The sequence below is a fragment of the Polyodon spathula genome, chromosome 6 (genome assembly GCF_017654505.1).
Source record: "Polyodon spathula isolate WHYD16114869_AA chromosome 6, ASM1765450v1, whole genome shotgun sequence".
Lineage (NCBI taxonomy): Eukaryota > Metazoa > Chordata > Actinopteri > Acipenseriformes > Polyodontidae > Polyodon > Polyodon spathula.
Window position 1 is genome coordinate 7646664 of NC_054539.1, and position 19564 is coordinate 7666227.

Sequence of the window (19564 nt, forward strand, 5' to 3'; positions counted from 1 at the left end):
GCTCACAACTGACTGCACTGTCTCCGTACTACAGAAATGAAAAAACCAGGAGCAAAGTGTACTACAGAGCCTCACTGATTCCGGACCAGGCGTCTTTGGGTACTTTAATAGTGAGATACTTCCAGTTTGTCTCAGTCAGTTACCTCGAATATATTCCTTTCCCCTTTTAATATATTTTTGGGAATTTATACAGGTCCAGAAAAAGGAGACACAACTGTATAAAGAATTACATTTAGTTGATACAGTAATTCAAATAAAATTGACCTGAATGTAAAATGTGTTGTGGTATCAGTGGCTGGAAATCAGCATGCTGTGATTTTAAGAAAAAGTGTTCAGCATTACTAGTGCTTATGTCACTTTTCATTGGAACTGGCAGGAAAGACCAAAGGGGTTTTGCAAACTCACAGCCTGACCCTTCACAAAGACGAATGTCCTGGAAACAGATTAATAGCACTGTAAGAATAAAGGAGAATACAGCTGTGGCCAAAGGGAATGGGAACATGAGAGTGAAAGTCATCCAGAATAGTTTTGTTCATGAAAATGTTCAATGGGTGATTGATTGGCCCTCGAATTCACCTTGTTTCAGCCCACTTAAAAATGCATTGGCTTTTATTTGAAAAGGAACACAGAAGGGTAAGTTAAACTGTGGGTGAATAGATAGGGATTGGAACTGCTGACAACGAGGATGACAGTACACGGAAAGAAATATGGCATACTGTAGTTGTTGGCAAATGGCCATTGAGACACCATTATGCCAGTGTATTACCCTTTGTTACTACTTATTGCAAATGTAGTTCTGCTGCAAAGTCATTGAAGATCTTTGGATTGCAGTATTACTCAATTCTAGTGCAGGTTACCAATAAAGCCATAAAGGGAGGGCAGAATTGGAACTAGTTTGTTTCATCTGCTATCTGATGTTGTTGTTTGCACCATGCAATGTTTCTGAAACGGTACTCTGTGATCGACACCATTTCATGATTCATGATAAAATTATGAAAAATGTTTTAACCCTTAGCGGTCCATTTATTCAGCGTGTCAGGTCCAATTTATTTTCACATTTGCTGTTTTATTTTACACACACTGTTTAAAAGTAATTTTAGTCAAAGTAAAACAGGTTTAAAAGTCACTGCATATCAACAGGTCACTCAGTACTGCATCTCCAGCCCCGCCCCGCCCCGCCCCACCCCTTGTTCACTGTATTTATCACATACCTCTCCATAGTCGTGCATACTGATAAATCATCTCCTGATTACTCGTTTTATCACCAAACCCCTCAATATTGCGATCCAAGTCATTATTTTGTTACTATAACATCTCTAAAAGCTTGGCAAATGTCTGTGATATTCTTTGAGTGCTGGACGCGGAAGCAGCTATCTTGTTTGTTTATGTTTGTGTTAGGTCTGTGGTGCAGGGGACTATGTGTATTGCTCAGATCCGGCCCCTTTTTTTTCAGCTTCTCAGAACCATTGAAAGGTTTTCTCTGCTTTTTCCAAAGAAAAAACAACTAGAGACATGTGCTTGACGTCTTTTCATGATGTCTGACCCTGTCTGACCGCAAAGGGAAAATTATGTCAGACCTGGTCCGACATAGGACCGCAAAGGGTTAATAGTTGGCTTCCAGTGTACGATTCTGGGAGAGCCTCATGCTTTGATCCCAGCTGCTTTAAATGATACAAATCAACCCCAAACCCCCTTCCCTCTTTAGGATTTAATCCAGACTTCAAAAGCTGTTCTGCTTGCTTTGTGACATGGTTGGAACCAGGTGCTATAAAACACTGTAATAGCTGTGAAGTACTCTAGGTGCCAACTAGCCAGTATTATTGCACCATGCATTAGCATTTACATTTGAAAATCTTATCAGCAACTGTTGTATAATGTCTTGCCCAAAAGACTACCCCAAGTGGGCACTCAGACATGAGTATATACGTTTTTCACAGTGCAAGCAACAGTATTGTACAGTACCTTTGGAACTGAAGATATGCCTTGCATGCTGAAAATGGCCAACGAAGGGCTTGCTATCCTCTGAACTCTGCAGAGAATATTAATCACCGGAAGCTATTACTTTGATGAGGTTTGATTTAATTTATCAATGGACAGTTTAGTTCCCACGTGGTGCCTGAAGATTTTTGTTTTTGTTCCAGTAAATTACTTTTTATAAACATTGTCGTTCCTCTGGAATGCGTGCACGTGTTTGTTCTATTGACAGGGCATCAGATTTCCGGCAAGAGATATCAATATTTTTTATTCATTCATTTTTTTTTTAAATTTAAAGTAGAATTTCTGGAAAATGAGTTAAGCCCGCAGCCGTAATTACATGTCCCCCTCACTTTTTCAACAGCAGGGAAGTGTCCTCCTCACATTGCAGTAATACTACAATAATACTTTCTCCTTCATTTATTCACTTGTCAGCAGGGCTGCTGCTCGACAACTTGCCTCCCTGGGCAAAGCCTAGCATGACACCCTTATATCAGTCAGGTAATAATTATTGTATTGATTTTTAAAACCAACAGGTTTTTTATTCAACTTGTATTTCCCACAGGATATGGAATTTTGAAAGGACTGTTTCATAACTTCAATAACATCATCATTTTAAACGCTAATATTAAATGAAATGTACTGGTTGAAAATGTATGTTTTGGCAAAAACAGTAACGTTCCTTTAATATTGCAAATTAGCTTTTTCTTGCTTAACAACTATTCTACTAAAGAACACAACACTATAGGGAAATAGCCAAGCATTTTAAATGGTAGTCTGTGGGGCAGATACTAATGTTAGAATAAGCTAAGCAGACTGCTTTTTAACTTATGTTGCTCACATTATGGATCACAATTTAACATGAATCTGTGCCATCAAATGATTGAGTAATGTGTTGGGAAACAAACTATTTACATGACAATATTATCAAACAAATACACTCCCAATGTACCGTACAAACACTTATCAGAAAGGGCAAAGCAGACCTTCCCCAATACTGTCAGTCTAATTGCACGCAGCACTGTAATTAGAGATACACGAATGGCTTATCACGGATCAGTTGAATAACCAGACACACCTGTCTGTTAAATGCACTGGTGACAGTGGGAGTCTGTAACCCTAAACTGTCTCAGCCTGTCCCGCTGTTATGCCAAATAGTGTCTTCCGAAGAAAATTGTCTCACCACTGACACAGAGCCATCTGATCACCACAGTAATAACCACATCTGGGTAAGTAGGAAAATTTGAATGTGATGACATTCAGATTCCTTGCTTTCATTTTTTTTTTTTTTTTGCCGCACCCCTAAATTTGACGCCCTAGATGGCTGCCTAGTTTATCTAGGCCTTCCTCCGTGCCTGCTTGTCAGCATAGTAGTCTCCACAAGGACCCAGCGGAAACGTCAATCAACTGAGGCAGTGTTGGCGCGCAATTCATATGGACAATCTCGCAGCCCAGTAGTAAAGAACTGCTTCTACAAGTTTTTCTTTTCATTGTGAAATTTCTCAATCGTGAAACTATTTCCGATGTCTGTGGTCTCAATGCTATACAAATCTTTTCTGTTTGAACACTGGGAGCTTATTGTCGCAGAGTGGCTGTGAAATACCCCAGCTGTCCTCCAAAGAGGGAGTGCACTACCTGAAAGGTGCCAATCTCAATGAAATGAACGTTTATTTGTATAATAATTTGTGTTATTATTACTATATGCCCCAGCTACAGAAACTGCTCTTCTGCCCCACACACTTTTGAAACTAAAATTAAAGCAAAATTAGAGTCCTGTGAACTCCCTCCTCTCTACAGTTAAAATCAGCTCACTTAAGGCCAGTCTCTGTCGGCCCTTTTGGTCATGGTGTACACATTCCTTTCTGGATGATGAACTGCAGCCTAATTCCATCTGCCGTTGTCTTCATGTACAAGTATGGCTACGATGCACTGTAATCTTGACCTGGTCAATCACCCGGTTGGTAGCTGACCTGACCTACTGCCCAATAGTGTGAGAGGTGTTGAAAGATTAGTGGCCCACGATATCTCAGGAGACACTCCCGGCACCATGCAGACTTCACGACTGGGCACGTCCTGATGGATACCAGATATTTGTTAGAAAAATGTATATGTATTTAACCTTTATTTATTGGGAGTTCCTGTTTATAAATCAATCTCTTTACACGAGTCCTGTCCTTTTGGGCTTGAGACTGTAATGATTATCTAGAAGTTATTTACGCCTTGCATTTCAGGGAGTACAACTCCCTATTTTATTCTGAACTAAAATTAAACAATGCAAATAATAAGTGTGTATCTGTTGTCTAGAAGCAACTTCCAGTATTTGTTTTACTGCACCACCACACAAACATTGCCTTGAAAGTGTATTAAGTTTGTTATGAAAATGGCCTTGTAATGTAATCACTGGAAATGACTGGAGTGTATTCTGCTAATACTTATTGTTTCTTCTTTAATGTGAGGAGGCGACAGTGTGCCTGCGCATGTGTAGACTAGCCGGGCCGCCGGAGGAAATTCCTTTGTGGATGACTAAGCTTTGGGTGGCTGACAATTCACAGAAAGAACACACGTGGGACTGGCTTACCAACAGAACCCTGATTCAGACAGCAGCACCTTTAAACCTTCAAATCATAATTGTTATTTCTAGAAAATGTAATGTTTTCCCTTCAGAAAGTGGAATCTTTTTATCAAAAGCTGAGGTGAAAGTTCCTGTATTGGAGCAGATGTGACGGAGGGACGGACCAGAGGAACAGTGCCTTTAGAGGGGCAAGTGACACTATATGAAATTCAATGTGCGCCTTATGAGATCTTAACATGAGAATAGACATTGGGCTAAATTTGTGCCTCGCAAAAAAAAGTGCTTTGACACAAAATGAGAGATATTCCAAAACGGCACAAAGCAGTTGCGAGACCTTGGAATATAGCAGTTTTTTGAGCAATTCGCAAATCTGTTTGTGCCTCGCAAAACCGTCTGCACATTCACTACCAATATAGCAACTGCACACAATAGCCAAGCGAGAATGCAGAATGATGGACAGTCACCATTAGTAATGGCATTACCCCGACAAGCTGCTATCATTGGTGTCACCACAGTATGTACCGATATGACAGCAGACAAGACCACACAATATATCGTGCACACATACATACGGACTATTCAAATACACAATTGGCTCCATAGCTAGGCGCAGAGTTTTCAAATTACTGTACTGATAACGCCACTGTTTTATTGAATACGGACAGTATTGTATCACAAGGAAATACTATATAGGTATCTTTAAAGGCCAGCTGATCCGACATAGCTGTATTTTTTTGAAGTAAAACAAAAAAAGGCTTTGGATACTGTCTTTTTTTTATGAATGATTTTTTTTATATAAGTCGTGTCATGACAAAGTCTACTATGGTAGCACACTCTCTGATTTGTAAATGTAACGAGTTCATTCAATTGCAAAGTAAACATCAATCAAGCATTTTTATATACACAATACACAGTTATGTTATTCATTCTACTCACCCAACCTTTCGAATATCGGGCCCATTATGTCTGAAAGCACAGATATTCCCGGGTAAAGGTGAGCTATCATATACACCAGAACCACAATGAACTCTTAAAGAAAAAAATTATGTCTACCCCTTTTATAAACTCCTATTGGCTCTGTGTCGGAAAGAATGTAGCAACACAATGCTGCTTGTTGACCAGAACTTTACTGTGTCACTGTACCTGTAATATTCACAGTGAGTTGTGTAACACACTCATAAAAGGTATACTTCCCACTAAAAGAAGAAGAGTTGTGTCCTAGTGGTGGGTGATTAAATAGTGTTTCCATCACATTGAGGCTTGCAAGGTCAAAATAATTGATTGATTCTTTAAATATGAGAGGCTCTGTATTCTTAACTATACATTGCAGTACCTGCAAAGTGCACAGTTACTATCCTCTGAGGTACTGCTCAATTATTAATAGTTAAATAAACTAGTTTATCAATATTCCCCAAAGCCTTTTTCTCCACTCATTCAATATGATGAAACCTGGTGGTTCCATGGTGAATGCTAAGCTCTGCAGCACAGCAGAGCTACTGTATCATTGCAAGGCCTTGTGTGTAATAATGGGATTCTGGCATAAAAACAAAACCAAGACAATTTGCTGTGATCCACAGGTTGGTTTAAAAAGAGGATTTCCTTTTGGCAGACAAGGAGGACTGTTAATCATTGTCAAAAAGGACTCCTGTTCGAGCTGCATACATTCATAAATCATTTTTTTATTGGACTTCCATTTAAATTCTTGAAATAGGAACGGTGCACCAAAAAAAGCAGTGAAGCGCTCACGGGTCATTTGGTTCTGAAAGTATCCCTTTTGCCTGTTGAAATATTGTATTTGGTTGCTGCAGATACAGCCAAGAACACTGAAGAACTGTGTAAAGATTTGTGTTTGACTGACCCATCATTTGCCTCTTTAAGGGTCTTGTTATTTCAGTTTGTGTACATCCCAACTCCACGTCCCCTTTGCCATCAAAATTGATAGGTTCCAAAATCTCTACCCTTGTATAAAAGTGAATTGGATTCTATTAACTCAACCAAGATGTCATACAATTTGGAGGAGATTTAAGAGAACATTGACAAAACCAGAAAGTTGCCTCTTGATAGGGGTAGACTAAAAATGTGTGGATGCTGGGCATGGCATCACCATAGCCACAAAATTAAAGGCAACTAATGTCTACTAATTAAACAATTACAGAAGTAGTAATGGCCTCCCTTATTTGGAAAAGAACACATAATAGTCACTTTACCAGGGCCTTTATTATATTCACAACAGTTTGCTGGATAGAGAGCCAAAATGTGTTGAAAATGTTATGCAAAGATGCTAGAAAAGCTATTGAGTGGTGTACGTTCTCATTGTCTCTACATATTTATTTTTCTTCTTGTTGCTTGCAGTTGTTTGCCACCTTCCCTGCATGAATGGAGGCCAGTGCAGTGCCAGAGACAAGTGCCAGTGCCCCCCAAACTTTTCTGGCAAGTTCTGCCACATCCCAGTGCAGAACGGGCACCAAAACCAGCAGTCCCAGCAGCAGCAGCAGCAGCAGCATCGGCAGCAGCAGCATGGGACAGCAAGCCGGACCCAGGGGTCTCAGGTCCACTCCACACACACACTGCCTCTGTCGTTCGGAGGCCAGAACGGGATCCAAGGTAAGGGGCTTCTGGGGGTGACAGAGCAACAAAACTAAAAGCAACTTTAGTTTCTTTGAGGGATACAGCATATAACCTGCAAACAGATCTTTTAGATCAAGTGCCGTTAGTCTTCTCTGGTCTAGTGGCTGGCTCATGTGTCACCAGACCATATGTCAGTTGTACAGTAATTTCCTAAGGTTTGTTTAAACACTTATCCCACCACTCAAATTAAACTGTATCAGTGGTTTGTGAAAAGAAATGGCCAGCAATGGGATTAACATTCTAGGAGCAAACAATGGAATACACAGTATTATGGATACATATTAATCAGTCAGAGATCAGTGACAAAACTCAGGAATTAAACATAAAATATTTATAAACATCTTTCACAGATCTTAAAGAGCCAGAAAATGTAAAAGCATACTGTCCAAATTAAATTTTAAAACATTCAGAACAGACAAACCTGGGCGTTAATTTCCAAATCTGAAAATGTAAATTAAGTAGAAAACATATTTTACTAAAATATATGGTTTAACTAAACTAAGACACTAGTCTGTAACTATTAGACACTCAATAGTGCTGAATTTAGAAATACTAAAATAAACTTAAATGAAATGACAAATGTTTCCACCACAAGTTTTTTTCATTGACTTCAAAATTGAAAAAAAAGAGTTCTTGTCGAAACATGTCATTCCATTTTTTTTTGTTGTTTAGTATTATTAAATTTAAGACAGTGTTTTTTAAAGTTTAACACAAAATCGATATTGTTCATTGTCAATTTTCCTTGAATTGGACACTTTGAAGCGAAAGATACCTCTTTTGTTGCTCAATAAACCATATATGGCTCAAGAACCTTTGGTTGGACAGCTCTTGGTCTGGGAAAGGGGATTTAAAAAGTAGCACAAGGTAGTAGCACAAAATAGTTTTGCAGCTAGCAATGGTTTCTGTTCTTCTTGTGGAATCACTGTGCAATTTCTGGCAATGGTATTTACTATGGTGTTAACATGTAGGTACATTAAGTACCAGCATGTTTACAGGGCCACTTTCCATGCAATGACACAGTAATTACTATTGTAGGAGCGGCAGCCATCTGTAAGTTATAGAACTACATGTCTGTTCATGCCCAGTATCTGAAGTGCTGCCTATAGTTCCTAGGTCACTTGACCTTTTGAAGACCAGGCACTGCACATGCACTGAATTTACAACATGAAACAATTTGTCTCTGTTTTAAAAGGCCTTTTTGCATACATCATTATTAATCGATTGCCATTATTACCAATATGTCTGTTGTGTAGAAGCCTGTTGCAAACCACAGAGTTACTTCCTGCAGAGACGATGTCTACTGTGGCCCGCAGTAAATAACTCTATTCTATGGGTTTACCATATAACCTACACACATGGCTTTTGTCAACTGTGGTTGCGTTTAGGTAGCTGTAAATAGCTACTATAATATTTTTAATAGCTCCTAATCATGGTTAACCTGAAACAGATGTTTGCTTTTTCACTGGTACTATATGTAAAACAACACTGATGTTCTGAGACGATTCTTCTTCTTGTCCTTCTTTTCCAATTCCTGCAGTGAAGTTCCCTCCCAACATGGTGAACGTTCACGTCAAGCACCCCCCAGAGGCCTCCGTCCAGATCCACCAGGTCTCGCGAATGGACGGCCCCAATGGTCAGAAAGTGAAAGCGGCACAGTCCGGCCACAGCACATACCCCGGGGGCATAGCCCAGAAAGGACAGAGTCCCCCAACTGTGTCCCACACCCAGCAAAACATTGTTCACCAGTACTCCATCGCCTCCAAAATCCAGCTGGGACGCTGCTTCCAGGAGACTACGGGGGCGCAGGTGAGAGGGTATCTTAAACACTTCCCAGGGTCTGGTCTTATGAGGCTCCCTCATGAAACCTGTTGCCTGTGAATCTTGAAGCCTTGTATACAGGTTTTATATACAGTGAAAACTGTTTAATAGAATCACTGTGACTCAGCCACTTTGTATACCCTTCTTAATGAAGTTGAATATCCAACACAACGAGAAAAAACCCTTCAGTAGTACCAGTAACATTAGGTCACCAGGGGATTTTCTCCAATAAACATGTTCTGGAGTTCTTTAAATATAGGCCTGCCTACTGAATAATGCAGTTACTTTATAATGTGGTTTTGTGAACTCTCTTTATTTGCTTATTTGTTTGCATGTTTGTTTTCTGCTTGGGGTTACCCTTATAAAAGTTCTCATAGTAAAAGCAAAGCAAAATGTAATAAAGCAAACTGAAAGCATGATAAAGCACAGGTAAGCATTATAAAGAATAGCAAGGTATGATAAAGCACATTAATAAACATGGCAAACCAGGGTAACGTATGGGAAATGCATAGTGTAACCATGGGAAAACAATGCATGCAAAAATACAGTGGTAAACTTTTATAAAGGTTAGGTGCAGGCAGTTTGCTGAAAATGACTCTTCTCTGGTTTTATTATGATTTACCACAGTTTTATAATGACAGAGCGAGAGAGATAACCTCAGTGTTACTTTGACCAATTGCAGTGTGGTAAAGCTCTTCCTGGCCTGTCGAAACAAGATGATTGCTGTGGAACTGTGGGCACATCCTGGGGTTTCCACAAGTGCCACACTTGTCCCAAGAAACCATGTAAGTGGTCATTTTAGCATCTTGGTTTTTCTAAGTCAATGATCTTCTTTTATGGGAATAATCTCTTTATGTAGCGAATAATACATCTCGCAGTATTTTCAGAACTCCACAGTTGACCTATTAAAGCTTTAAAAACCTTAGCTAAAATACTGCAGTATATACTGTTATCTTACAGCACACCTTGTATTTAGCATATAACTTCTACAATAGGTAACACAGAGAGATTTTTTAGAAATCTGTAAAATAAATTAAATAATATATTGAAGGAATCATACTGTATAGTACTGTTTGTGATGCAGATCATATAGCTCAAGCGCTAAGGTTTTTGGTGTATTCAATTATTACTAGAATATAACTATGCCATTAAGTTTATTTGCTATCTGTTCTACAGGCTGCCAGACACCATAATCTGTACAGGAAGTGTTGCCTTAGATGAAAAGACTAATAAAAATTTAGTTAGTCCCTGGTTGAAACAAAAACCTGGACCAGTGTTGAAAAGCACATTATATGGTTCCAGGGAGCAATGGAATTAGCTTCTTTTTACCATTTGTTACCCCCCCCCCCCCCCCCCTTTATAGACAGTAGCAAGGCTTTACAGTACTTTCTGTGTTATTGTTTTTGTTGCCTCTTGCAGCTGGCCAACACTACATGGTTTGAGAGCTCATTACATACAGACGGGTGTTCATTTTTGCTGGATCCGGTAACTTTTTTGTCTGACAGGCAAGAATTATACAGTTTGCAAACGATGAACTGTATGAAAAATATATTTTTTGATGCAAAAAAAATAACTTGTTTAGTAGATACTAGTTTATTTACAATCCATATGACGAAACAGCAAAAAAACAACATCAACAGTGTTGTTGCTCCTTGTTAGTCAGCCCGCCAGTGGTATTGTTCAAAACTGATGATTATGTTTAATGGCTAGGCAAAGGTCAGCATGCAGCTGCTATACCAAGACCAACAGTACTGCATGAAACCTACAAGCAGAAGAGAACTTGAAGCATATATGGAAGTTACTGTAAATCAAGGTCAATACATCAGGACTAAAAACAGAAATGCTACCCCTCTTCCTTAATTATAAGTTCTGGTACCTTTTTTGTTTACAGATTAATTGTCGAGCTGGCTGTTATTGTAAGCCTGGAGATGCACCAGGAGAGTCAATTCATCGATAAACTGTGGAATGCGTGGGGAGAGTTTTGTATTTAGAGTAGAACAATACCTCAGGAGCTTCAAGAGCTTCCAAATAAAGTAAAACAGTTTTTATAGCTTGAGACTGAAAGGGAGCAAAAAAAAAAAATAATCTCTTATTACATAAATGCCTGTGTCTGCTGACTCACTCAGCCAAAAAGACTCTTTTAGAAATGTCAAGGCCCCTCCATGCCTAGTTGCTGACTCATTTAACAGTATTTTTTAAAAGTTGGCATTCGTTGACTTTCCCTTTACAAGAACCCCATTGAGCTCCTACGACTTTTTTTTTTTTTTTTTTACCCTTTTATGGAAATAAGCACACTTCCAGGGCCTGTTGATTAGATGTTCCTTTTTCCTCTCAGATGAAGAAATCACAACACATGGTTTCAGGAAAGAGTCTAGCAAGCAGCAATACAGCAATAGCTACCTCATTTACCCTCTTTGGGTGAACCTGAAAGGTGCATGTTCATAAGCTGTACTGCTTTCATCTCAGTACAGGGATGAAAGATAAGACTCCAATTGCATAACAGTTTGATCCATTCCTGGTTTTACAATGAGTTTAATAAGACACACATGAAACTGCTATGCAATAGGAGTCTTATTTCCATCCCTGCTGTATTTGGGCACCCTTCATGTTGGTTCACAATATTGATATGGAACAAATACACAGTGTCTTGCTTTTAAATAGTATTGAATGTTGTGAGATCTTGCCTATTCTTTTCCTCTGGCAGTTTGGCTCCGGCTTACGTATTTCTTATATTAAGTACTGCAGCCTCCAAAGAGTATGTCATGTTTAATCAAACTTGTTTATTAGGCAGTGTACTTATTTAATTGAAAGTTTGCGCTTCAGTTGAACTCAGATCTTCCCCTCACGTTCTGCTCACTCGCAGCTGATGCAGCAGGAAGGATCGAAGCAGCTGCTGGTTCAATCTCAGTCGGCGTCTGTCAGTGCCTGATTCAACAGAGTGCGGCTGGCTTAATGAATGCAATCTCCAATTCCACTTCTGCAACCCCGAGAGGGGTAACCGCTCTCCCCACTATTAACTTGGATTTACTATTAGTCTGTGCAATCGTGTCTTGTTTTTGTTTAATGCAGTTGTTACTCAGATTAATCAGAAACTTTCAAGTTTGTGGCTTTGTCCTACAGCGGATTTCCCTTGTGAATGAGTTAGGTCCCCTGCATTGTTTCTCTTAGATGCCAGACCTCCATTGTCAGATTTTTAGCTGGTATGCAGTAGGTAGGTCTCTATGATTGAGCAATAGAGGACAATTATTATTATTATTATTATTATTATTATTATTATTATTATTATTATTATTATTATTAGTATAATTTTCTCACATTAGAGCAACTGAATTCTGAAAACACGTGATGTCTTCTATTCTATTGCACTGGAGAACTGTGGAATAATATTAGCTTAAATACCAGAACAGCTGAGCAATCGAGGAAAAAAGAAAACAATCTCAATATTAAAACCACACAGCTTGTAACCATTCAGAATGACTGCAAACATCCTTAAAATGGAAAAGAGGGGTGGCCATTTGTCAATTAAACAATATTTGTATAAATCAGTGAAGTGTTTTAAGTGAAGTGAAGATTCCTGGCCCTACTAATGTTATTAACAGATGCTTTACTGCACCCAAATAATTGGATGTATATACTGTTCTATGATAATATAAATAAAGTACTTGGATTGCAATAATATGTTATTAATGTTTGCAATCTTCCAGCAGCTAATGAAAGTATAAAATACAGTGGCTCCATGGTCTGACACTGCCTTATTCAAACACAAATAGCAATTAGCTTTGCATGTCATACTGTATCAATCCCTTTTACTAGCTTGTATTTCAAATGCAGCGTCCTACAAACAGTGTGGACAGGCATGTAGTTCAAACAAAAGGTTGAACAATTTAAAAACCTTTATCACAACTGATTGACTCAATTTTGCTTCTTTAAAGTGAAACATTCTATTAGAATTTTCCGTGGTCAACTCGTATTTCTGATAGCGCCCTGAAATGCAGCTTCTTGATTGGTGGCTGAAAGTTCTGAAGTTTCCAATGTTAATTAATTCCAATGCTTTTAAAATAAATCTGAAGAAGCAGCGCGAGTTCTCTGGTTTCTAAATTGAAGATGTGAAGAAAGCTGTCCTTGAAGTAGACTAATTATCATTAATTATCACCAGCTCTCACTCAATGGAACCCTTTCAGTAAGTATTAATTGGGTTGTAAACTTTCCTGGTGAATGCAGGAGCCTGTGTTTGTAATTAGCAGTATTGAGACAGAGTCCCCTTGTAGAACAATGAGGGATGTGGCAAACATTGGACAGTTTGCAGCCGTTACTATGGAGTCATAATTAGTGGTTCTCTTAAAAGGAGCTCAGCATTGGTGCCCACTTGCTTTCCAGAAAAAGGCTGCCTTATTCTTTTCATCTTCCTCCCAAAATACTGCACCACACTCAAGGCCGTTCAACAAAGAGGCAGTGTTAGTGCTCACTAGTGTTCAGCTGTAGAGGGCTGGGGGTTTGGAGTTTCGCAGGAATGTGCAGGTTCAGTTTGAAGTGCTCATTGTGCAGTGGAGCAGCTTGTAGCTGGTAGATAAATTAATTTACAGGAAAACGGACAGTGAGTTGTGTACTGTTTATCTCCTTTACACTACTTTAAATCCTTCGAGTCTTTTGTGCCGTGCTTTGGCTTCCATGACAAAATAAACAAATAAATAAGTAAGTCGGCTTTTTTACACGAGAAGAGGGTGTGAGGGCTAGGTGCAAGCGATCAGGCAAAAAGTCAGGGAATCAGGCACCCATTGAAATAGCGATGCTATTGAGGGCTTTTATTTAACCAAATAAAACCAATGATTTTTAAACAAATGATACCAATATAGAGTCACACTTTTGGCAGCCACCAACTGGCACTCCTTCCTAAGCCCCAGTCTCTACAAAACGTACAGGCTCGCTGCAGCCTTTTATACACCTGCGTCTTTTAAAGCACATTGAAGAATTCATTCATTGAACTTTCATGTTCCCCTGACCAAAATCAATCCAAATTCATTACTATGTATACAGTATTGTGGTGTGTGCAGTTCATAGTTAAGAGTATGCTATTATATTTGTACCTATCCATATTGCTACACAGCTGTAGTGGTGTTTTTCGGTTACAGTTTCTATGGGAGAGTGGGCTCAGAAATAACTATCTGAGTAAACAAACTACCTGAATTACTAGAATAACTAGCTGGTCTTTGTTTTTTTCTTATAGCTATCCCATTGACTGGATCTAGACAAACGATGGACTGCCCTCAGGGATTCAAGAGGATTAACATAACCTATTGCCAAGGTAAGAATTGCATGTATAAATGTTTGTATCTGTGAAGACTCAACACAAAACCCCCAGTATCTCAATGTCAGTGTACACTATACTGTACAGGAATAGCCACAGATACATAAAAACGCCAAAGCAATATACATTAAAGCTTGTGAAAGCACTGCTTAAGAAACAAGCCTTCAACCTGTTTCCAAATGTACATTGTTCTTTGCAGATATGCTTCACACTGTATGTAGGCCTAAGTCTTAACCTGCTTCTAGTACCCTCTACTGGTGAGCTTCAGCAGTTTAGACTGAGAGCCCAAGTCTGCCAACTGCACTGAATGGAAGTTTGATTTTTCATTTGTGTAGTTCTATCCCAGCTGCCACTGGTAGACTCCCCAGGGTCACTTCACTAGAAATCCATCAAATCACAAAGCTTTTAGTTAATAATCTGTCTTGGGCTGGATTCAAACACAGGACTCTTAGAGGAAAAAAAAAGGGCAGATGCCACATTTGATTTATTTCTGTGACGCATCTTGAATTTGGAGATGATTGCTAAAAACAAGTACAAATGCTTTGAGGCCGGCGGACGGTTTCCTTCCAGGAATGTCATAGTAAATCAGCGGTGTGTCACCAGGGTTAACCCATTGATGCCCGTGCATTTCAGACACACAAGCTACCCCTGATCTGTTTAGGACAGTGAGTGAGATTTAGGACACTACCAAGGGGCAAAGCAAGGACTGGAAATGAATGCCATTCTTCAGATACATGGTTTTAATGTATTCTTACATGCCTTGCTGCGCAAGTTCTCTGGTTTTCCTTTTTGTTTGCTGGTTCAGGACCAGCTTTTTGTTCTATGAGTCTACTACTGAGTCGCCAGGTCTCTTGCTTGCTGCTTTCTCCTTTGAGAAATGCTTGCTTGATGGCCTCAGATGCAAAGCTAAACATGTTCACAGGGAGACCCAATTCAGTCAGTTTTTATAGAATGCACAAGAATGGAGGTTATCTGGTTCGATGCTACCACAGTGCTGAGCAACCTTCTTAACCACTAAGGTTATTTTTTATATATATGTATATATAGCTGTGTATTCTAACTTTATTTTTAGTTGTTTTTTTTATAAAGACTTTTTTTTTTACGTGGGGAAAAGTGGGAATGGTTTTCAGATGTTCATACCTGAGACTACAGCCTGTTAATTGAAGTGAGGGTTGTTCAAGGGCTGAAGATGTAAGTTTCAGAGGCTCATTGTCCCCTCCAGTGTATAAACTCGTTAACCTAGTGTACTGTTGATTGTCTCACGGTCAATGTGGTGCTCGTGTTACAAAGCCTAGGTGACATTACTAGAGTGATTCATAACTGAACCCTGATTATTTCATTTAAAATGTGCCCGAGCCATGCCAATGGACCTGTTGCAATGTGCTCAAAGCAAACAAAGAGTCATCTGTGTGTGGCTCATTTAGCTCATAATATAATTGCTGTAAACCTTTTTTTTTTCCTCGATCACATGGGTAATTATCCTTTTTATATCATTGGTTTTGTTAAAAGGGTGATCATCAATAGCCACCAGTATAAGGAAAGCGAAGGTGGATAGGAAATGCTGTTTATTAACATTGAGTAAGCATACAGTTACGGTTAAACTATGAGCCACTGCTTATAGTCAAAAGGTTTGACATCAGATTGTGTGACTGAGATTACAGTATGCATTTTGCTGTAATTAAAGTTATTTTTAAGGACCTTTTTACAGGTAATTCTAAAAAAAGAAAAATGTTCATGTAACGTGAAATTGCATCTTTAGTGAAACATTGATGGTCAGTGTTACACATGAATTGGTAAACGCATAGCACAGTGAAAGCAGGTAAAAGCACAGTGAAGCATGGTTGTTCACAAATACTTATATTAAAGCATGGATAAAACCACAGTACAAGCATTATAAAGGCATGGTGAGCTGCTACTAAAACATGCATATATACTGTACCATTGGAAACCTTTATATTGAGGGTGGATGGGATATTATGGCCAGAAAGAACCACATTCGCTCATACAGTTAGAAACAAGCTATTCCATATCAGGAGATACTACAGAGCATCTCTCTCACTGCACATTTCCTTCTGCTTTGGTTTGACCTGTAGGGGTTTCTGGGAGCTCTCACTCATAGGCCTGTCGAGTCATTTCCGTTCTCAATAGCAAATTCATTGTACTCCCGAATAATTTTATTCATCATTTTTTCCTGCTATTGAGAGCTTGTCGTGGATCACTGACCGTCATGAACATGCTTTGGCACTGACCCACTGCTGACTTAGTGATTCTCATTATTCCAAATTAGATACATACAAAAACAAGGCCACAAGCGATAACGCCGTGGCGATCACTAAAAACACATGACTTGGGTGGAAGGATGGGTGGGTGCCTGCCTGACTCTTTCTATCTGATTAATCGTACAGAAGATTGATTTGCACACAATTCCATCAATAAACTGGGCCTTCCCATTTCTATCAGCTGCATGGACAATTCACAGAAAAAGTACAGACTCTGGGTTCTCACATTTCAATGTGGGCTTCACAAAGGATAGACCTGCCATTGTGTGCATGGCAGACGTGACATCACACTGAAAACACACAGCCACCCGATAGCACAGAGCCCCCCTTTACCAGGAGCAGTGAGTGATGTCGTGTAAGTGATCCATGCAGTTAATGACCTCATGGAAACAGACTAAAATGTATGGCTTATGGATTGATTTTTTTCCCACATAACGGCATGGTGGAATAAAAAAAGTAACAACACAAATTAAACTACTTATTTAGTAAAGGATATGTGACAGGGTGAGGAAGTTATAGTATCTGGCAGAGATACAGGCCCGGTGGCAGAGTGTGCACTACGTGGGGGGGTGGGGGGGCACATTGCTGGAAAAGGTCACGCAAGTAAAAGAAACAAAAACAATTTGCTCCACAATATGACTCCACCCTGGAAATGCACAGATTAGAAAACGAGAAAACGGACTCTACAAAGGGGGCTGTTAATGGGGGTGTTAAATCTCAATCAGGGATCTGAACTGGGGGGGGGGTATGACCCCCTAAGGACCCCCCCCCCTCCTTGGTGGTGGCCCAGCAGCAGTAGGGTTTAGGGGTGAGTTCGAGCACTTCATTTATTACCCGAGTACACAAAAAATGCCACTTATATGAAAATAAGTTAAATACATGCATGAATATAGCCTTCCTGTGAGAGCAATTATAAAAAGGAAGGGGTTTGGCAATTGCCTGCAAGTAGTTTTTCTAATTGGTGCAACAGAAAGATTGACACTGGGGTGGATTTTATCTTCGGTCGCTCCAGCGCTACAGTGGCGTTCTCTGTGTTCATGCTGTAGTGGGCGTGGTATGGTATGCAGTCCACATGGTAAGAGAGTTAATGACTTGCATTTTTTCTGACGTTTGTATCTTTTTTTAATAAAATAGCATCTCTAAACAAAGGAACATTTTTTGTACATTGCTCTGTACCTAGATTTTGGACTGCACAGGCTGGAACGCTGAAATGTTGGAAGTTGTTTTTTATTATTTTGAATCGACAAAAAAAAAAAAAAAAGAGCGTCTTTTTTATGTAAACATAGGTTACTATAAAACAGACATAGCTTGAATTTGCAATTTCATTTTTTAAATATTTTTTTATTGACTTTATTTTTTTTCCACATTCACTTGGAATTGCTCTTTGCTTGGGTTTTGTACTGAGCAGACTGGAATGTTAAAGACATTTCTTCAACTGGAGTCGGCGAAAATATGGACATTGCTTTCCAACAGATTTTTTGTCAGTGGACTTCGCATTCCCCTATCATCCCAACACTAAGCAGATGGCTTTTTTCACTTGAAATTGTCCCTTATGATTTTGGAACAAACTGCTGTTTATGTTGAGTAGAATTTTTGTTTGTATATTGGAACTGCTACAGTGAAGTAGGCTGGTATTTAAAAATAGGGTACTGGAGCAATATATTTCTCAAAAATAGGATTAAACTGGAACGGGGACTGGTTGGCAAATTGTACACATTTAATTAATAATTTGAGGATTTTAAAAAGCTACAAAAAGCCCAGTGGGTAGGCTATAAGAACAGTTCTTTTAGCAATCTGTTTCAGCACTGACATAACTACTAAGATACAGGTGTGCTAAAATACAGTGTAGTAAACAAGCCTGATGCCTTGCCACACATTACTATAGTATTTTTTTTTTTTGTTATGTTCACATCTGTACCTAAGTGCTACGGTATGTGGAACAGTTCCATCACACAAGGAAACAAGAAAATGAATCTCATATAGTGCAATGTTTTATTAATGTCTTCTTATGAAACACAATAATTCATTTATATGGAGTACAAGAAGCAACATTTCCTTGCTAGTCAGGATGCAGTTGACGTACAGTGGCTTGCGAAAGTATTGACCTCCCTTGGCATTTTTCCTATTTTGTTGCCTTAAAACCTGGAATTAAAATGGATTTTTATTTGGATTTCATGTAATGGACAAACACAAAATAGTCCAAATTGGTGAAGTGAAATAAAAAAAATAACTTGTTTAAAGAAATTCTAAAAAATAAATAACGGAAAAGTGGTGCGTGCATATGTATTCACCCCCTTTGCCATTAAGCCTCTAAATAAGATCTGGTGCAACCAATTACCTTCAGAAGTCACATAATTAGTTAAATAAAGTCCACCTGTGCGCAATCTAAGTGTCACATGATCTGTCATATGATCTCAGTATATATACACCTGTTCTGAAAGGCCCCAGAGTCTGCAACACCACTAAGCAATGGGCACCACCAAGCAAGCGGCACCATGAAGACCAAGGAGCTCTCCAAACAGGTCAGGGACAAAGTTGTGGAGAAGTACAGATCAGTGTTGGGTTATAGAAAAATATCCGAAACTTTGAACAACCCACAGAGCACCATTAAAGCCATTATTAAAAAATGAAAAGAATATGGCACCACAACAAACCTGGCAAGAGAGGGCCGCCCACCAAAACTCACGGACCAGGCAAGGAGGGCATTAATCAGAGAGGCAACAAAGAGACCAAAGATAACCCTGAAGGAGCTGCAAAGCTCCACTTCAGAGATTGGAGTATCTGTCCATAGGACCACTTTAAGCTGTACACTCTACAGAGCTGGGCTTTACGGAAGAGTGGCCAGAAAAAAGCCATTGCTTAAAGAAAAAAATAAGCAAACGTTTGGTGTTTGCCAAAAGGCATGTGGGAGACTCCCCAAACATATGGAAGAAGGTACTCTGGTCAGATGAGACTAAAATCAAGCTTTTTGGCCATCAAGGAAAACGC

The 19564-nt window shown here is 39.2% G+C and overlaps 1 protein-coding gene across 10 annotated transcripts in view; it reads left to right on the plus strand.

Moving 5' to 3' along the window:
• LOC121316754 (latent-transforming growth factor beta-binding protein 1-like) overlaps positions 1-19564 on the plus strand; it is a 130564-nt gene that overhangs the window by 40049 nt on the left and 70951 nt on the right. For 9 of the 10 annotated variants that reach the window (XM_041251898.1, XM_041251901.1, XM_041251900.1 and 6 more), the window contains 4 exons: positions 6899-7150; positions 8712-8980; positions 9675-9777; positions 14217-14294. In XM_041251898.1, coding sequence (XP_041107832.1) covers positions 6899-7150; positions 8712-8980; positions 9675-9777; positions 14217-14294 — 702 coding nt within the window. Of the gene's footprint in view, positions 1-2414; positions 2476-6898; positions 7151-8711; positions 8981-9674; positions 9778-14216; positions 14295-19564 lie in introns of those variants that run through there. The other variant, XM_041251905.1, reaches the window with a different exon arrangement.